This window comes from Oratosquilla oratoria, chromosome 7, assembly GCF_046742065.1.
Source record: "Oratosquilla oratoria isolate Oo_2021 chromosome 7, ASM4674206v1, whole genome shotgun sequence".
In the NCBI taxonomy this organism is placed as follows: domain Eukaryota; kingdom Metazoa; phylum Arthropoda; class Malacostraca; order Stomatopoda; family Squillidae; genus Oratosquilla; species Oratosquilla oratoria.
In genome coordinates this window covers 82,530,697-82,549,614 of record NC_134783.1, presented here as the reverse complement: position 1 = coordinate 82,549,614, position 18,918 = coordinate 82,530,697, and the positions used below count along the sequence as shown (strand labels likewise).

Below are 18,918 nucleotides of genomic sequence, written 5' to 3'. Positions count from 1 at the left end.
TTACAATGACATTTTATCATCGCCATTTTGTCCTCCAGCGAAATAGCATGACGCTTAGCACTTTCACTAGAACTTTTCTTAGGAGGCATGGGGGCAAATATTACAGTTACAAGTGAATGTTAATGAGAAAATTTACAAAACTTCAGTAAACAGATAATAATCCAAAAGAATTGCGGGAGTCGAGACGCCGCTTACGGTAAATACGTATTGGAAGTACCGTTGCGATTTCATGTTCTAGTGGACTAGGCCATACTACTTTATGGTATATATTTTAGCAGTTACTGAATCTTTATATAATTTTACATGCTTTTATTCTTATTTATTGTAACATGAATTGCTTGAAACGCTTGAAACGTTTTTTGGTGTTTATGCGATTCCATTATTGGCTGACCGACGTAAAGTCAAGTAAAACGACAACTTGAATTTTTTTCCATATTATTTTTGAAAACCGACGTATCTTCGAAAACGACGTAAGTCGAAATGACGTAAGTCGAGGTGTGCCTGTACAACCATTCTCCATTCACCCCTGTCTTCTGTCCTCTCCTGTCCATCCTCAACAGACATTCCCCTCTTCCCCAAAGCCCCCTTCACCCCATCCATCCACCTCATCCTAGGACGTCCCCTCATGTTCACTCCCTCCACATCTGCCTTCCATACCTCTTTTACTAGTCTTTCTTCACTCATTCTTTCCATGTGTCCAAACCATCATAATACTCTTTCATCAACCCTATCTCCCAACTTCCTTTCCACCCCCGTTCTCCTCCTCACCTCCTCATTTCTCACTCTATCTAGCCTAGTAACCCCCATCATACTTCTCAGACACCTCATCTCAAACACATTCAAACTCCTTCTCTCTTCCTTTCTTATGTTCCATGTTTCTGCCCCATACAGTGCTGTTGGCACAATCACTCCTTCATACAGTCTCCTCTTAGCATCCATTCCTAAATGTCTATTCCTCATTACACTCTTCAATCCACCAAGGCATTTACTCGCTATTCTCAATCTACATTCTACCTCCACCTTCACTCCACCTTTTCCTGCCACATTTGCACCCAAGTATCTAAAACTATCCACTTCCTCCAGTCGCTCTCCCTTAATGCTCACTTCCAGTCTACTGCCACTTTCACCCCTTGTACATCTCATCACCTTACTTTTACCCACATTTATCTTTAGCTTTCTTCTATCACATACTCTCCCAAACTCTGTCACCAACTTCCTCAATCCCTCCTCTGATCCTGCCACAAGCGCAGTGTCGTCCGCAAACAACAGCTGGCTCACCTCCCACTTTTCTCCATTTTCTTTAACCATCTCCAATCCCTGACCCACTACCCTTCCATTTACCTCTCACACTACCCCATCCATGTATAAGTTGAACAGCCAGGGCGACATAACGCATCCTTGACGAAGTCCCACCTTTACCTCGAACCACTCACTCTCTCCATTTCTAATCCTGACACAAGCTCTACTACTCTCATAAAAACTCGACAGCTCCTAGAAGCTTTCCTCCTATCCCATATATCTGCATAATCTCCCACAGTGCCTTTCTGTCTACCCTATCGTAAGCCTTTTCCAGATCCATAAAAGCCCAAAAAATATCCTTCCCCTTTCCTATAGCTTTCTCACATATTTGTCTTACCACAAAGATCTGATCTACACAACCTCTACCCGTCCTAAATCCACACTATTCCTCACCAATTACTCCCTCTGTTCCTCTCCTAATCCTTTCAATCAAGATCCTCCCATAAGCCTTCCCAACTACACTTAACAAGCTAATCCCTCTGAAACTATATTCACGCTTGTCCCCTTTTCCCTTGTAAAGTGGAACTATACAGGCACTCCTCCAGTCTTCCGGCACTCTACCCTCTCTCCAGCAAACATTAAATAACCTCACCAGCCAGTCCACCATCACTGTACCTCCTTTGTAGTCTTTTATTTGTGTTCTTCCCTAGACACCTATGTCTTATAACAATTTAAATTCCCCTAAACCTGATAAATATGATCCTAAATATTTAAAACTCTCCACTTCTTCCAGCCTCTCATCCTTTAAACTTGCCTCTAATTTTCTGCTACCCTCACCCCTTGTAATCTCATTACCTCACTCCTGCCCACATTTACTTTCAACTTTCTCTTCTCACATACTCTTCCAAACTCTGCTAGCAATGCTCTCGTCGCTACAACATATAGACTGAAACCAAAGATTATCTTACTGGCTGGTCAGCTGCTGCACTGTTGGCAGTACAGAAGTCAAAGCCAAAAAGCTTCCAAGCGCCTTGGTGGTTCAAGATGATGTTCTCAGGACAAATATTGCGATGGACAGTCTTGACAGAGTTGTGCAAGAAAGCAAGACCTTCACTCAACTGAAAAGGAAAACAAAAAAGGTGTTACAAGAATGGATAGTGACAAATATGGAAGTGAGGTGGAGTGGAAGGGATGGAAAGAAAGCTGATGAATATGATAAATAAAGTGCTGATGCAGTGTGGACATATGGAAAGAATGAATAAGGTATAAACCAAACACAGTGGAAACAAAATGCAATGTGAGGGGCACCAAAAAAGACAGAGGATGTGAGGTGAAGTAGCTATTTGATGGAGACTTTTGAGAACAATAAAAATACTTGTATGTTTCGGAAGGAAGTGAAAAATGTGAGGGGTGGTGAGTTACATATAACAGATGTCATCAACCACAACACTGCCCATACTATATGATTTCCACTCTTGGAACTCAATTTTTTCACAAATCTAATTCAATTTGGTCTGTAGCTTACATTACCTAAGACATGCTTTTACATATATACATACACACATAAGAGGCAAGGGGAAATAATGGATAAAATCTTGGACACTGATAGAAATATTAGGATTAGCAGAGCGATAAGGAATTGAGAAATTAACAACTTAGCAGATGAATTGATTGATTTAAAATTAGACCATAAAGCTTTACAACTAGAGGTATCCATCTGCGTAGAGCTGATGGCCAGGGGTAAATGCTGCTGTTTGGCCCCCAACTCTTGGGGTTGGGGGGTGGTCCCACGACGCTTATATCGATCGTTCTCTCTTACACAATTTAATTTTTAAAACAATAGAAAATGTGATGAAGACAGTTTAGTGATTATTTAATTCCGCCGGGCAAAATAAAATAAATATAATCAAGACGCCGATATGGCAGCCTAGCGTATCCACTTGCTCATCATGACGCCTACATATGCAGCACCGTATGGAAGGGGTTAAAATAAAAAATAGCAGTATGAAAAGTAGAATGTTTATAGTTGTATATGTGCCACCAAAAACTAAGACTTGGACTGATAGCGAACACTCAAAATTACTAGAAGAGACAAAGAATGAATTAATCAAGACACTGAAATATGGAGAAAATATAGTAATTATGGGTGACTTTAATGCAAAGGAAATAAATTGGGAAGAATTGACAATGGGAGGTGGAGAGGAACTCTGGGGCAATGTCCCACTGAATATGACTACCGATTACACATTGACTCAATGGGTTAAAGAAAATACTAGATATAGACAAAATGAAGAACCATCAAGACTAGATTTGATATTCACCTCTGAGCCTGAAATTGTGGAAAAAATTAACTATATTAGGATGGTTTGGGCACATGGAAAGAATGAGTGAAGAAAGACTAGTAAAAGAGGTATGGAAGGCAGATGTGGAGGGAGTGAACATGAGGGGACATCCTAGGATGAGGTGGATGGATGGGGTGAAGGGGGCTTTATGAAAGAGGGGAATGTCTGTTGAGGAAGGATGGGAGAGGACAGAAGACAGGGGTAAATGGAGAATGGTTGTATATGGATGATGTTGTGATGCATGAGGTGGAATGGGTGGGGGATGGGGGGTGAGGTAGTATGTGTGAGAAAAATTTGATGCAGCCCAAAGGGATTTCTCCCCGTCTTCTCCTTTTCTGCATGGGAGGATGGAGAGGGGAGGGTCACTGATTTAATGAAGCGGCCTTGCTGTGGATGTGCTGTGTCTTGCGACACTGCTTCTGACTCAGGACAATGGACAAGGTGCAGGGATGACCCATCATCCAGGAAGTGCTAAGATGAGAGGGAGGGTGCAGGGGTGTGGACTGTATTCAGGGATGGAATGGGTGGGAATGATTTTATGCCTTTTCCTTTTTGGCTACCTCCCTTGTAAGGGGGAAAAAGCCTTGGTATAAAACACCAATTGGAAACAGTGACCACATACTAAGAGATTGAACTTGAGGAACAAAATGTTGTGAGAAGGAACGAGAAACATAGAGAAGGGAGATTAATGTACAACAAAACTGACTTTGTAAAACTTTGAAAAAAAAATCAAAATGCCTGTTGGGAAAAATTTGCAAATGATGAAACAAAGATGGAATAGAAATGGAACATTTAGAGTGCTGGTATAATAAAAAGTGTAGCAATGCTAAAGATAGAAGAGACAAAGCTTGGAAAAGATGGAAAAGAGACAAAAAAGTGACTAAATGGCAAACATACATCAAACTGAGAAATGAATATGTAGACATACACAGAGAGGAAAAAAGAAACTATGAAAAAGATATAATAGCAAAATGCAAAGATCAACCTAAACTATTTTACAGATATGTAAATGATAAACTAAAAGACAAACATGAAATAGTGAAACTGCATGAAGGAAATAAAGAATACACAGAAGATGTAGAAATGGCTGAAGTAATGACCAGACACTTTAAGTCTGTATTTACAATTGAAAGCTCACAAATGTGGGATGATGGTCACCAAGAAGGATCCCCTAAAATGAAAGAAATAATGGTGACACAGAAAGAAATAAGGGACCAAATAAGGAAACTCGATGTCAGAAAGTCACATGGGCCAGACGGAATAGCGAACTGGATATTAAAAGAATGCATAGATGAACTCACAGATAAAATACACAAGATAATTGACTTCTCACTCAAAGAAGGAAAAGTACCACAAGACTGGAAAAATGCTAATATTGTACCAATATATAAGGGAGGAAATAAAGAAAATCCAACAAATTATAGACCGGTATCCCTTACAAGCACAATTGCAAAAATATGCGAGAGTTATAAAAATTAATGGACTAAACACTCGGAAGAGAACAATACTAAACCCCAACCAATTTGGATTTAGAAGATGAAGATCATGTATTACAAACTTAATATGCTTTTACTCAAGATTGGTAGATATAATACAAGAAAGATGGCTGGGCAGACTGTGCCTTCCTGGACCTACAAAAGGCTTTTGATAAAATACCACACAAAAACTACTAAGAAAAATTGAAACAATAGGTGGAATACAGGGAAAATCATTGGAATGAATGAAAGACTTCTTGAAAGGAAGAAAAATGAGTGTGGTATTTGGAGAAAAGAACTCAAATTGGGTAAACATGTTAAGCGGAGTCCCCCAAGGCTCCGTGTTGGCTCCAATAATGTTTGCTGTTTATATAAACGACATGGAAGAAGGAATCAAATGTTATATAACCTTCTTTGCAGATGATGCGAAACTATTGAAGAGAGTAAGTAAAGAAGATTGCAAATCTTTTCAAGAAGACCTGGACAAAGTCTGGAAATGAAGTAAAAGGAACGAAGTGAATATAGTAGAATGGAATTTGGAAAAAGTAGAAATAGAATATCCAGTCAATACAAAATTGGAACTAAGGAAGTTACAAAAGTAAACTCAGAAAGAGACCTAGGAGTAATTATCTCAAATGACATGACACCAGACAAACATGTAAATACAAGAGTTAGAGAAACATATGATTTAATAAGATCAATGAAAGTGGCCTTTGACTATATGGATGAGGAAATGGTAAAGAGAATACTAGTTACACTGATAAGACCAAAATTAGAATATGCAATGTCACTATGGACAAAAAAAACATAAAGAAACTAGAAAGAATTCAAAGAGCATTGACAAAGATGGCACCAACATTGGACAAACTAAACTTACTAACTCTGGAGCAAAGAAGAGAAAGAGGCAATTTGATAACCATCTACAGAATTATGAAAATGATGGAAATACTTGATAGGGATGATCTACCTAAATGGGACAGGAGAAACACAAGAGGACACGAGAAGAAATTTAAGAACGACAGTTACAGGAGAGATTTGAAAAAGAACAGCTTTCCACACAGAGTAATAGATACATGAAATAAATTGAGAGAGAAAACAGTGAGTGCTAAAAATATACATGATTTTAAGAAAGAACTGGATGTGGAAAGATACAACTGTGGATCACTATGAGCATAGCTATTCTCCCACAAAATACAACTAGGTAAATACACCAAAAGGTCTTTTGATCCTTATAAGAGGTGGCCAGTCAAGGCATGCACCCACCCTTCACCCATCCTACACCTATCCAATACCCACATGTTTTCCCTTTTATCTAAGCTCCTTGTGGATGAAGAGCCATCTGTGCCCCCAAACCCACTGCCTGGGTCAGAAGCAATGCAGCATTACACAGCACATGCTCTTGCTGATAGATAATTTTTGGTAAATTCTGAATTCATCCTAATTATAAATTGCACTTTTTTATCTTCTGCTATTTGAGAACCATTATACATAAAAGACTGACAAGGTTGTGCACACATCTAGTTATGTAAACAACTTCAATATTTTGATTACTTACTTGCATCAGTCCATATTTAATTTCTACATCATAAAGCTTAAAGTTGTTGAGTGCTGAAGGAAGCTGTGCAGGCATGTTCTCAGTGTTCCCAAGTACATTGGCAAGAGAAGCAAAGACTGGCTCAGTAGCAAAGGCTAGGCTGTCCCGAGATTCCTCCAAGGGATGTTGCACTGTCAATACCTACAAAATATCAAAAAGTATTTCAAAATCTATTGATTTACATCCATACCAAAGAGCCTTTTCCCCTAAATAAAGGGGTGACTGAATCAAAGTATGCACTCAAACCACACATCTAATAAAAGAATAAGTGACAATGAATAACTACAGAATAGTATTTCTACCTGCTAGTATATATTCTTTACATCTAGAATAACATCTATATATTCAGTTTCTTTAATCAATTTAGTAGTCATCAATATATCAACCCATATATAAATTCTTTGGGAAGATGGTGGTATACCTTCTTGAACTACGAAATCTTAATCCAAACTTAACAGATGAAAAAATACATATATCTAGGGTTATTCCACCTGTGGATGACGTAATCTTGTCAGCTGTGAGATTCCTCTTCGAAGCTTTTCCAGCATAAGCTCCCGTTCATTCTTATCCCATCGCTCAATTAGCCGCTTCTCAAAAACAAAAATTGCTGCTTCTTGACGTGTTGATTTCTTGTATCCTTTATAAACTTTCCAAAACAGACCTGAAAACAATTAAATACTAATGAACAAAGATGTAACATTCCAACTCAATTCACTGTATAACCTATATTCTTTTAATCGAAGAAGAATGTGGTGAAAACTTGGCGAATCTTAGAAGTTGTACTTGAACGACACTGTCCGGAGCCGTTCGAAGGAGCCCGGGGTGTTCGTTTCAATATATATATATATATATATATATATATATATATATATATATATATATATATATATATATATATATATATATATATATATATATATATATATGGATTAACCTCTTCAATACAAGTTGAATTCTTGCAGGCAGCATCAGCTACCTGATGTACGATGGTTTAATGATGCATCACAATACTCGCAGTATGAAATATAAAGTCGCAGCTGTATTACTTGTTCTCTTTCACTCTGAATATTGATAAGCACAGAAAATATTATCAAGCCAGTTCACAGAATATGGGGATCAATCAGTTACAACTACAAAATAAATATAATCAAGACATCAATGCCAGCATCCTCATATACCCACTTGCACCTCATGACACCTATGTAGGCATCATTGTATGTAAGAGGTTAATAAGCTCTACTGCTGGGATTTGAACCACTGTATGAGTGACTACTTATCACAAAGCAAGGACAATACCATAGCACCACACATGACTGTACAAAAAGGAACAATCTGGAACAGGACCTGATCATTCCCCCAACAGCATTTGTGGGGTACAGTATATCTATTTCACTGAGTCTTTATTTAGGCAAGCCATCTGACAAGTTGTGTATTGTTACAAAAATGGATTAACAAGCTTTGCTGCTAAGACTTGTACTCTTGTATGGGTGACTATTTATCACAAAGCAAGGACAATACCATTACTCTATGCATGACTGTGCAAAAAGGAATGATCTGGAACAGGACCAGCGGCAGAGCTTGTTTTTGTCATAATGTTTTGTAATTTGTTGTAGGAGGGATACAAGGTAAACTACTGCAATGGATGGAGGATTTCTTGCATGGAAGGAAAATGAGGGTAGTGCTAAGAGAAACAAGTTCAACTTGAGAAGAGGTGATTAGTAGAGTTCCACAGGGATCAGTATTGACTCCAATAATGTTTGCTATTTATGTGAATGACAAGGATGAATATGTGGAATGTTGCATGAACTTCTTTGCTGATGACACAAAATTACTGAGGAAAGTGAATACTGAAAAGGATTGTGAATCGCTGCAGAAAGATCTAAACAAGGTTTGGAAATGGAGTCAGAAGTGGGATGTGGACTTCAACATCAAGAAATGTAGTATTGGCTGCATGTTATTGTGGCAAAGTAGCATGCAGTTGATAATTTAGGGTCTATATGGGGTGCCCCTATGGACCAGAGCCACACATTTTTTCTATGATAGAGGAAAACTCTGTTCATAGAGAAATGATGACACTTTTATACTACGACTGTCCCTCCGTTATGCTGTCCCCCAACCCCTTGTTGCTGTCCTGTACCATTTCTCTGAGTATTCATTTTCTGTTTTTGCCGACCCTGTGGTGGGGGAAGAGAATGCTACCACCAAGTCTTTCCACTTGAGTCGTAAAAGGCGACAAAAAACAGGACGGGGATGGGATTAGGAGTCCTACTACCTGTAGCCCCGAAAGGGGACATTCCTAAAAAGAAAAGAAAAGGCATAAGAGGGTCTGGGAGTTTTCCAACCAGTACCCTAAGGTTTGGGTCTTTTAATGTGCATGGATGTGGTACAGATGAGAGTAAAAGGGAAGAGATAGGCAGTATGTTTGTGAGAAGAAAGATGGATGTACTGGCTTTGAGTGAAACTAAAATGAAAGGAAAGGGCAACTGTGAGTTTGGGAGTGTAGCTGGGAGGTACTCAGGAGTGAAGAGAGGACGAGGGAGAGAAGGGGTGGCTATACTAGTAAGTGAAGAGATAAGTAAGCGGGTAGTGGAGTGGAAGATTTCATCAAGGTTGATGTGGATGAAGGTGAAGCTGGGAAGGGAGATGTGGGTTTTTGTGAGTGCGTATGGACCTGGTAGTGAGAAGAGCGTAGAGGAAAGGGAGGCTTTTTGGGTAGATATAAATGAGTGCATAGAGGGATTAGGGAGAAATGTCAGTTTAGTAGTATTGGGAGACCTTAATGCTAGGGTAGGAAATGAACCAATAGATGGAGTGATTAGGAAGTATGGAGTTCCAGGTAAAAATCGCAGTGGAGAAATGATGGGAGACATGTCCTGAAAAAAAGTTGATGATAGCAAATACAGTGTTTAAGAAGAAAGTCAAGCATAAGTACACATGGGAGAGGGTGGTGGATGGAAGGGTGGCAGATAGAGCGTTAATGGACTATATAGTGGTGACCAGGAGTATGGTAGGAAGAGTTAAGGATGTACATGTTCTAAGGGGAGAGAGTGGGGGAATATCAGATCATTTTCTGGTGGAAGGTAAAATGAGAGTGGAGAATAGGTGGAGGAAGAGGAAAAGGGCAGAAGGTAGGAAGGTACTTAGAGTGAACTGCTTAAATGAGGGGAAAAAAGAAGAGTGAGTTTAAGAAGAAACTGAAAGAGGAGTGGGAGGGAGTAAAGGATAGAGTAGAACTAGGAGTGGAGGAGGAATGGGGATGGTTCAAGGAGGGAATCATAAGGTGTGCAAAGATGGTGTGTGAAACAAGGAGGGCGGGAGGAAAAAGAAGAAAGGGTATTGAGTGGTGGGATGAGGAACCAAAGAAGGGTGTAGAAGAGAAGAAGCAGGCATTCATAGATTGGCTACAAATTAGGATGAGGGAATCATATGAGAGGTACAAAGTAAAGAGAAGGGAAGCTAAGCATAAGATAAAGGAAGCAAAGAGGAGAGCAGATGTGAATTGGGGTAAGAGTATGACAAAAAAAATTGAAAGCAATAAAAAGATGTTTTGGAAGGAAACTAAAAGAGAAAGAGGAGGCGAATCAAGTAGAGAAGAAAAGGTAAAAGGTGCAGATGGAGAGATGATAATGGAAGAGAAGGCAGTGAGAGGAAGGTAGGCAGAGTATTTTAGGGAGTTGCTAAATGTGGATGAGGATAGGGAGGGAAAGGTAGTTGCAGTGGGAAGTGCTAAGAAAATGAGAGTGATGAGTGAGGAAAATGGAGGAGAAATAGGGAAAGATGAAGTGAAAGCAGCTGTTAAGATGATGAGAGCAGGTAAGGCACCTGGTCTGGATGGATGCCATGCAGAATGTCTGAAGAAAGGAGGTACAGTGATGGTGGACTGGCTGGTGAGGTTGTTTAATGTTTGTTTGAGAGAGAGTAGAGTGCCGGAGGACTGGAGGAGTGCCTGTATAGTTCCGCTTTACAAGGGAAAGGGGGACAAGTGTGAGTGTAGTAGTTTCAGAGGGATCAGCTTGTTGAGTGTAGTTGGGAAGGCTTATGGATGGGTCTTGATTGAGAGGATTAGGAGAGGAACAGAGGGAGTAATTGGTGAGGAACACTGTGGGTTTAGGACAGGTAGGGGTTGTGTAGATCAGATTTTTGTGGTAAGACAAATATGTGAGAAAGCTATAGGAAAATGTAAGGATGTTTTTTGGGCTTTTATGGATTTGGAAAAGGCTTATGACAGGGTAGACATAAAGGCACTGTGGGAGGTATTGTAGATATATGGGATAGGAGGAAAGCTGTTAAGAGCAGTCAAGAGTTTTTACAAGAGTAGTAGAGCTTGTGTTAGGATTAGAAATGGAGAGAGTGAATGGTTTGAGGTAAAGGTGGGACTTCGTCAGAGATGTATTATGTCACCCTGGCTGTTCAATCTATACATGGATGGGGTGGTGCGAGACGTGAATGCAAGGGTAGTGGGTCAGGGGTTGGAGATGATTAAGGAAAATGGAGAAGAGGTGAGCCAGCTGTTGTTTGCTGACGACACTGCGCTTGTAGCAGGATCAGAGGAGGAATTGAGGAAGTTGGTGACAGAGTTTGAGAAGGTGTGTGAAAGAAGGAAGCTGAAGATAAATGTGGGTAAAAGTAAGATGATGAGATGTACAAGGGGAGAGAGTAACAGCAGGCTGAAAATGAGCATTAAAGGTGAAAGACTGGAGGAAGTGGATAGTTTTAGATACTTGGGTGCGAATGTGGCAGGAAAGGGAGGAGTGGAGGTAGAATGTAGATTGAGAGAAGTGAGTAAATGCCTTGGTGGATTAAAAAGTGTAATGAGAAATAGACATCTGGGAATGGATGCTAAGAGGAGGTTATATGAAGAAGTGATTGTGCCAATAGCATTGTATGGGGCAGAAACATGGAACATAAGAGAGGAAGAGAGGAGTTTGAATGTGTTTGAGATGAAATGTCAGAGAAGTATGATAGGGGTTACTAGGCTAGATAGAGTGAGAAATGAGGAGCTGAGGAGGAGAACAGGGGTGGAAAGGGAACTGGGAGATAGGGTTGATGAAAGGGTATTAATGATGGTTTGGACACATGGAAAGAATGAGTGAAGAAAGATTAGTAAAAGAAGTGTGGAAGGCAGAGGTGGAAGGAGTGTATATGAGGGGGGCGTCCTAGGATGAGATGGATGGATGGGGTGAAAGGGGCATTACAAAAGAGAGGAATGTCTGTGGAGGAAGGACGGGAGAGGAATGAAGATAGGGGTGAATGGAGAGGGGTTGTGTATAGATGATGCTGTGATGCATGACTGGGAATGGGTGGGGGATGGCGGGTGGGGAGGTGTGTGTGAGGGGGAAATTTGACGCAGCCAAAAGGGATTTCTCCCCGTCTTCTCCTTTTCTGCATGAGGGGATGGAGAGGGGGGGTCGCTGAATTTATGAAGTGGCCTTGCTGTGGATGTGCTGTGTCTTGTGACACTGCTTCTGACCCAGGGCAGTGGACAGGATGCAGGGATGACCCGTCATCCAGGAGGTGCCAAGATAAGAGGGAGAGAGGAGGGTGGAGGGGAGTGGAATATATGGGAGATGGAATGGGTGGGAGTGGTTTCTATGCCTTTTTCTTTTTGGCTACCCCCCATGTAGGGGGAAAAAGCCTTTGGTATATGTATGTATGTAAAAAAGATTATCAGGACAATATAAAATCAGTACAAAGGAAGTAAAGAAAGTGGGATCTGAGAAAGACCTGGGAGTAATCATAACAAATGACATGTCTCCTGATAAACAGATAAACAAAATTGTCGGAGAAACCTACAACTTGCTAAGATCAATAAAGATGGCTTTTACCTACTTGGACAAAGAATATAAAAAAAATTGAAAGAATCCAGAAAACAACTATGAAGATGGCCCCAACTAGGGGTGTGCTGATTAATCAGCATCAGCAAAAATCAGCACTTTTTTGGTAAATCAGCATTGGCAGCTGTGAGAATCATCATTTTTTTTATAAAGGGATTCAGCATTTGCATCAGCAATATTTTGCCAATGCCAATGCCGATGCCAATTCAGAAATTCACCTATTATTCATTGTTCTGGCAGTTGTATAAAGCCATGCAGCATATTATTTGCTATATTAGATACCACTACCAAATAATCATTTTATTTTCACATTGCATTAAAACCATTGGGAATGAGGTGGCTACAAATATGATGTGGTAGTGGTAAACCCACACTGCCATCTAGTGCCATAATACACGTTTTGAAAATATTATGCAGAAGTGATAAAATATCCAGACACGAGGATGTACAACCAGAGAAACTTTTAAAATAGCAGCACAAGTCAGAGTAAATGATAGAGCAAATTATATTAATTTTTAATCTTATTTTTGTATTTGTTATACATACATACATATGCCAAAGGCTTTTCCCCCTTACACAGGGGATTGCCAAAAAGAAAAAGCCAAAGAAACCACCCCCACCCATTCCATTCCTACATATTCCACTCCCCTCCACCCTCCCATCATCTTGGCACCTCCTGGATGACGGGTCATCCCTGCATCCTCTCCACTGCCCTGGGTCAGAAGCAGTGTCACAAGACACAGCACATCCACACCAAGGCCACTTCACTAATTCGGCAACCCCCCCCCCTCTCCGTCCCCTCAAGCAGAAAAGGAGAAGATGGGGAGAAATCCCCTCGGGCTGCGTCAAATTTCTCATACATACTTCCCCACCCCCCATCCACCACCCACTCTCCCTCATGCATCACAGCATCATCTATACACAACCCTTTTCCATTCACCCCTATCTTCATTCCTCTCCCGTCCTTCCTCCACAGACATTCTTCTCTTTTGTAATACCCCTTTTACCACATCCATCCACCTCATCCTAGGATGTCCCCCTCATATTTACTCCTTCCACCTCTGCCTTCCACACCTCTTTTACTAATCTTTCCATGTGTCCAAACCATCATAATACTCTTTCATCAACCCTATCTTCCAGTTCCCTTTCCACCCCTGTTCTCCTCCTCACCTCCTCATTTCTCACTCTATCTAGCCTAGTAACCCCTATCATACTTCTCTGACATTTCATCTCAAACACATTCAAACTCCTTCTCTCTTCCTCTCTTATGTTCCATGCTTCTGCCCAGTACAGTGCTGTTGGCACAATCACTCCTTCATATAACCTCCTCTAAGCATCCATTCCCAGATGTCTATTTCTCATTACACTTTTTAATCCACCAAGGCATTTACTCACTTCTCTCAATCTACATTCTACCTCCACCTCCACTCCTCCCTTTCCTGCCACATTCGCACCCAAGTATCTGAAACTATCCACTTCCTCCAGTCTCTCTCCCTTAATGCTCAATTCCAGCCTGCTGTCACTCTCTCCCCTTGTACATCTCATCATCTTACTTTTGCCCACATTTATCTTCAGCTTCTTTCTTTCACACACCTTCTCAAACTCTGCCACTAACTTCCTCAATCCTTCCTCTGATCCTGCTACAAGCGCAGTGTCGTCAGCAAACAGCAACTGGCTCACCCCCCACTTTTCTCCATTTTCTTTAACCATCTCCAACCCCTGACCCACTACCCTTGCATTCACCTCTCGCACCACCCCATCCACGTATAGATTGAACAGCCAAGACGACATAACACATCCCTGATGAAGTCCCACCTTTACCTCAAACCATTCACTCTCTCCATTACTAATCCTAACACAAGCTCTACTACTACCGTAAAAACTCCTGACTGCTCTTAGCAGCTTTCCTCCTATCCCATATATCTGCAATACCTCCCACAGTGCCTTCCTGTCTACCCTGTAGTAAGCTTTTTCCAAATCCATAAAAGCCCAAAATACATCCTTACCTTTTCCTATAGCTTTGTCACATATTTGTCTTACCACAAAAATCTGATCTACACAACCCCTACCTGTCCTAAAACCACACTGTTCCTCATCAATTACTCCCTCTGTTCCTCTCCTGATCCTCTCAATCAAGACCTTCCCATAAGCCTTCCCAACTACACTCAACAAGTTGATCCCTCTGTAACTACTACACTCACACTTGTCCCCCTCTCCCTTGTAAAGTGGAACTATACAGGCACTCCTCCAGTCCTCTGGCACTTTACCCTCTCTTAGACAAACATTAAATACCCTCACCAGCCAGTCCACCATCACTGTACCTCCTTTCTTTAGACATTCTGCATGGCATCCATCCAACCCAGGTGCCTTACTTGCTCTCATCATCTTAACAGCTGCTTTCACTTCATCTTTCCCTATTTCTCCTCCATTTTCCTCACTCATCACTCTCATTTTCTTAGCGCTTCCCACTGCAACTACCTTTCCCTCCCTATCCTCCATCACATTTAGCAACTCCCTAAAATACTCTGCCTACCTTCCTCTCACTGCCTTCTCTTCCATTATCATCTCTCCATCTGCACCTTTTACTTTTTCTTCTCTACATGATATTCACCTCCTCTTCCTCTTTTAATTTCTTTCCAAAACATCTTTTTATTACTTTCAAAATTTTCTGTCATACTCTTACCCCAATTCACATCTGCTCTCCTCTTTGCATCCTTTATCTTATGCTTAACTTCCTTTCTCTTTACTTTGTACCTCTCATACAATTCCCTCATCCTAATTTGTAGCCAATCTATGAAAGCCTGCTTCTTCCCTTCTACATCCTTCTTTGGTTCCTCATCCAACCACTCGCTACCCTTCCTTCTATTTCCTCCCTCCCTCCTTGTTCCACACACCATCCTTGCACATCTTAGGACTCGCTCCTTGAACCATCTCCAATTCCTCCTCCACTCCTAGTTCTACTTAATCCTTCACTACCTCCCACTCCTCTCTCAACTTCTTATATTCATTCTCCTTTTCTTTCTCATTTAAGCAGTTCACTCTAAGTACCTTCCTACCTTCTGTCCTTTTCCTCTTTCTCCACCTATTCTCCACTTTCAATTTATCTTCCACCAGAAAATGATCTGATATTCCCCCACTCTCACCCCTTAGGACATGTACATCCTTAACTCTTCCTACCATACTCCTGGTCACCACTATATAGTCCATTAATGCTCTATCTGCTACCCTTCCATCCACCACCCTCTCCCATGTGTACTTATGCTTGACTTTCTTCCTAAACACTATATTTGCTATCATCAACTCTCAAGACACATCACCATCAACTCTCCACTATGATTTTTTCCTGGAACTCCATACTTCCCAATCATTCCATCTATTGGTTCATTTCTTACCCTAGCATTAAGGCTGTGTCACCAGTGATCATTTGAAAAATTCTGGTACATGAGCGAATCTTAGGTAAACATTTCAAAATAGAATGGTGGTAATACTCATACAAAGTTATACAGCTGAATTTCATTTCTATTTTTTTAATACAGAATAAAATAAATAAAACATCGGCAACCCTATTGTATTAAAAAACATTCTGTATATTGAAATAGTGTCAACATTTCTATAGCTATTTCATTTTTTGCTACAGAATTGTGTTATACCAACACTTTATGTAAGCCCTGTTAATGAACTTGTGGCTAGGTATGATAAATTGAAGAGTAGAAGACAGGACCCAACAAATGTTGCTCCTTTCCTGTATAATACAATTAAGTAAATATACATACATATTGTTCACAGATTACACCACACTTGTAGTTGAGTTAGAGTGCAGACTGAAGCAGTTAGTAGCAAATTTTGGTAGGCTTACTATTTTGCTTTTGACACTGTTCTAGTTGGTCAAAGTATGTTTGGGTGTTTTCAGCAGCTATTCTTGAGTTGCTGTGCATAGGTGAGCACTTCGGTGTTATGCTCTGGATAAGGTGTGGGGAGATCACTTCTGAAGCAATTGAAGAATGCAAGTCTGGCTACTTGGAGAATAGATTGATTGATTATACAGAATAGAACCATTCCTCATTGCATTATATTGTCCATAACTGTTCAATGACATGAAAGGGGATGACAGTGATTGAGCAGCAAAGTTGCAAAATTTAATAATTGTGTGTACAGTTGGTGATAAGATTAGGTCATTTAGAGGTAAACCAGTAGTATGTTTTGGTGGTTGTATTTAACAGATGAATATATAAAGACCCAGAGAACAGGAGTCCTCTCAGTAAGAATCCTGGTAGGGTCAAAAGACCCTAGTCTGGAGATGTAATCCCCTATGGGGAGACTCCCTGCTATGGCAATGTAGTCACCAACATTTATACACAGAAATGTATGTATCTTTATTTCTGTGTGTAGATGTCTATTGATGTTTACATCATCTTTATTTACAATAATATTTGTTAGTTGAAGTACAATGTATCTAGTTTGCACCAGTGTTGTCTTGATGTGTATGGTTTAGTTATGATTATGTAGTCGGGTAGATATATAGGAATGGTTAACCCCTAGATTACATTGGCATCATGAGGCGCAATTGTGTATACAAGGATGCTACCATTTACACCCTCATTATATTTATTTCTATAGTTGTAGTAGAGTGACCCTTGTATTCTGTGAACAGGCTTGATTGCATTATCTGTGGTTATAAACATTATAAGTCAAAGAGAACAAGTGTAACAGCTGTAACTTTATATTTAATAATGCACATATTATGATGCATCATTGTACATCAGGCAGCTATTGTGTGTGCAAATATTTGACTCGTATTGAAGAGGTTCATGATGTGTTTGGCAAGAGACTTGTGGCATATTGATAGGATCATGCAATTGTGGCATCATGCTTGCTCATGTAGTTTGTGTGATTTGGGGAATGTATGGGTCAGCAAAGATTGGTAGTATAGTTTAGGCTAAGTATGAGTTGAAAGGCATCACAGGCTTTCAATATCCTGTTGGAGCCAGTGTGGATAATGTGTCATTCATGTGACATATCCTCTGGTCGGTTATATATGGTCATAAGGTTAGTAATGGTTACAACTAACTAAACTTCATACCATATTGGCACTGAGGAAAATACCTCAATATATAATGTTGGTGATAAATTGAAGTGAAACAAATACAGTACAGAAGAATAAAAACAGTTAATGTTATGGAAATTCTAGCATCACAATAAGATAATGCTCATCCAATACCTACCTGGTCCAGCTGATGCAACATGTATTGTGGCCTCAAATTCACGTGTCACTGGGTTGCCAGGAAGATAATTGGTCACTTGAGAAGCAATGGAGGCAGCACTGCTCACAGTGTTGCTCACTGTGTTTCGTAGCTTACTCAAAACCGACTCCATCCTATGGGGAATAATCATAAAATCATAACATGAACACTTCTTTACAGATATTTTGAAGTTCTATCTATATACCAAGGGCTTTCCCCTTACAAAATAGGTAGCCAAGTCAAAAAGCACTTATTGATCCCCATCCATTCCACTCCCATCCACAACCCTTTCATCCCTCTCATCTTAGCTCCTCATGGATGACAGGTCATCCCTGTATCCTGCCCATTGCCCTGGGTCATAAGCAATGTAGCAAGACACGTTACTTCTGACCCTTAACTTCAATGAAACAAAGGCCCACAAGAGGGGCTTTTCCTTCACATTGTGGGAAGGTCAAGTACCAAAGGGCTAAATCCCAAGGAAAATAAGGTGCAAGCAATCCCTCCGTATTCCCACCCTGCCAGTAATGAGAACAATCTGAAATATACCCTAGATCTGAAGGATATAAAGAAGCACATTTTTATGAGCAAATGCATAAATTCCTGGATTAGCCTAAAAGATGATAGTCCAAGAAAAAATAAAAAATAATCACAACAAGTTTCATTAACCACTTTGGACAGAGTCCACTTGGCCAGACTGCGATGCGGTCACCACCCAGCACTTCTAAGCTACCAGAAGAGGCTGGACGACCGTGTTGTGGACAGCTGCCCAGGATGTAACACTTCACCCCATACCATACAACACATAATGGAAGACTGCATTATACACAATCATGCACGCAAACAACACAACATACACTCTATAAAGGATTTGTGGGAAAACCCAGTTTCGGCTGTGGCCTTCCTTGGGGAGACGGGACTGCTCGGACAGACAGTCTAGGGAACGACGGGAACGACAACAACAACAACAATCACTTTGGTACAACGACACCTATGTAGGCGCGAGTGGGTACACAAGTATGCCGGAATTGGCATCTTGATTATATATTATTTTTTGTAGTTGTACATGAGTTAGCCCCAGATTTGGTGAACTGGTCTGATCATGTTTTGTGTTTATTTTTACTCAGAGTAAAAGAGAATGAGTAATAAAGCACTGACCTTATACTTTATAATATGAGTAGTGGAGTCAGAAATCAA

At 40.4% G+C, this 18,918-nt stretch overlaps 1 protein-coding gene across 3 annotated transcripts in view; it reads right to left on the bottom strand.

Moving 5' to 3' along the window:
• The window catches only part of LOC143027236 (SCY1-like protein 2), an 84,307-nt gene that overhangs the window by 52,350 nt on the left and 13,039 nt on the right, over positions 1-18,918 (bottom strand). Inside the window, exons 2-6 of one of the 3 annotated variants that reach the window (XM_076188466.1) lie at positions 17,707-17,858; positions 16,341-16,469; positions 7,142-7,311; positions 6,612-6,791; positions 2,208-2,357 (exon numbers count right to left, since the gene is read on the bottom strand). In XM_076188466.1, coding sequence (XP_076044581.1) covers positions 2,208-2,357; positions 6,612-6,791; positions 7,142-7,311; positions 16,341-16,469; positions 17,707-17,857 — 780 coding nt within the window. In that variant the 5' untranslated portion in view covers position 17,858. Of the gene's footprint in view, positions 1-2,207; positions 2,358-6,611; positions 6,792-7,141; positions 7,312-16,340; positions 16,498-17,706; positions 17,859-18,918 lie in introns of those variants that run through there. The other 2 variants (XM_076188467.1, XM_076188469.1) reach the window with 2 other exon arrangements.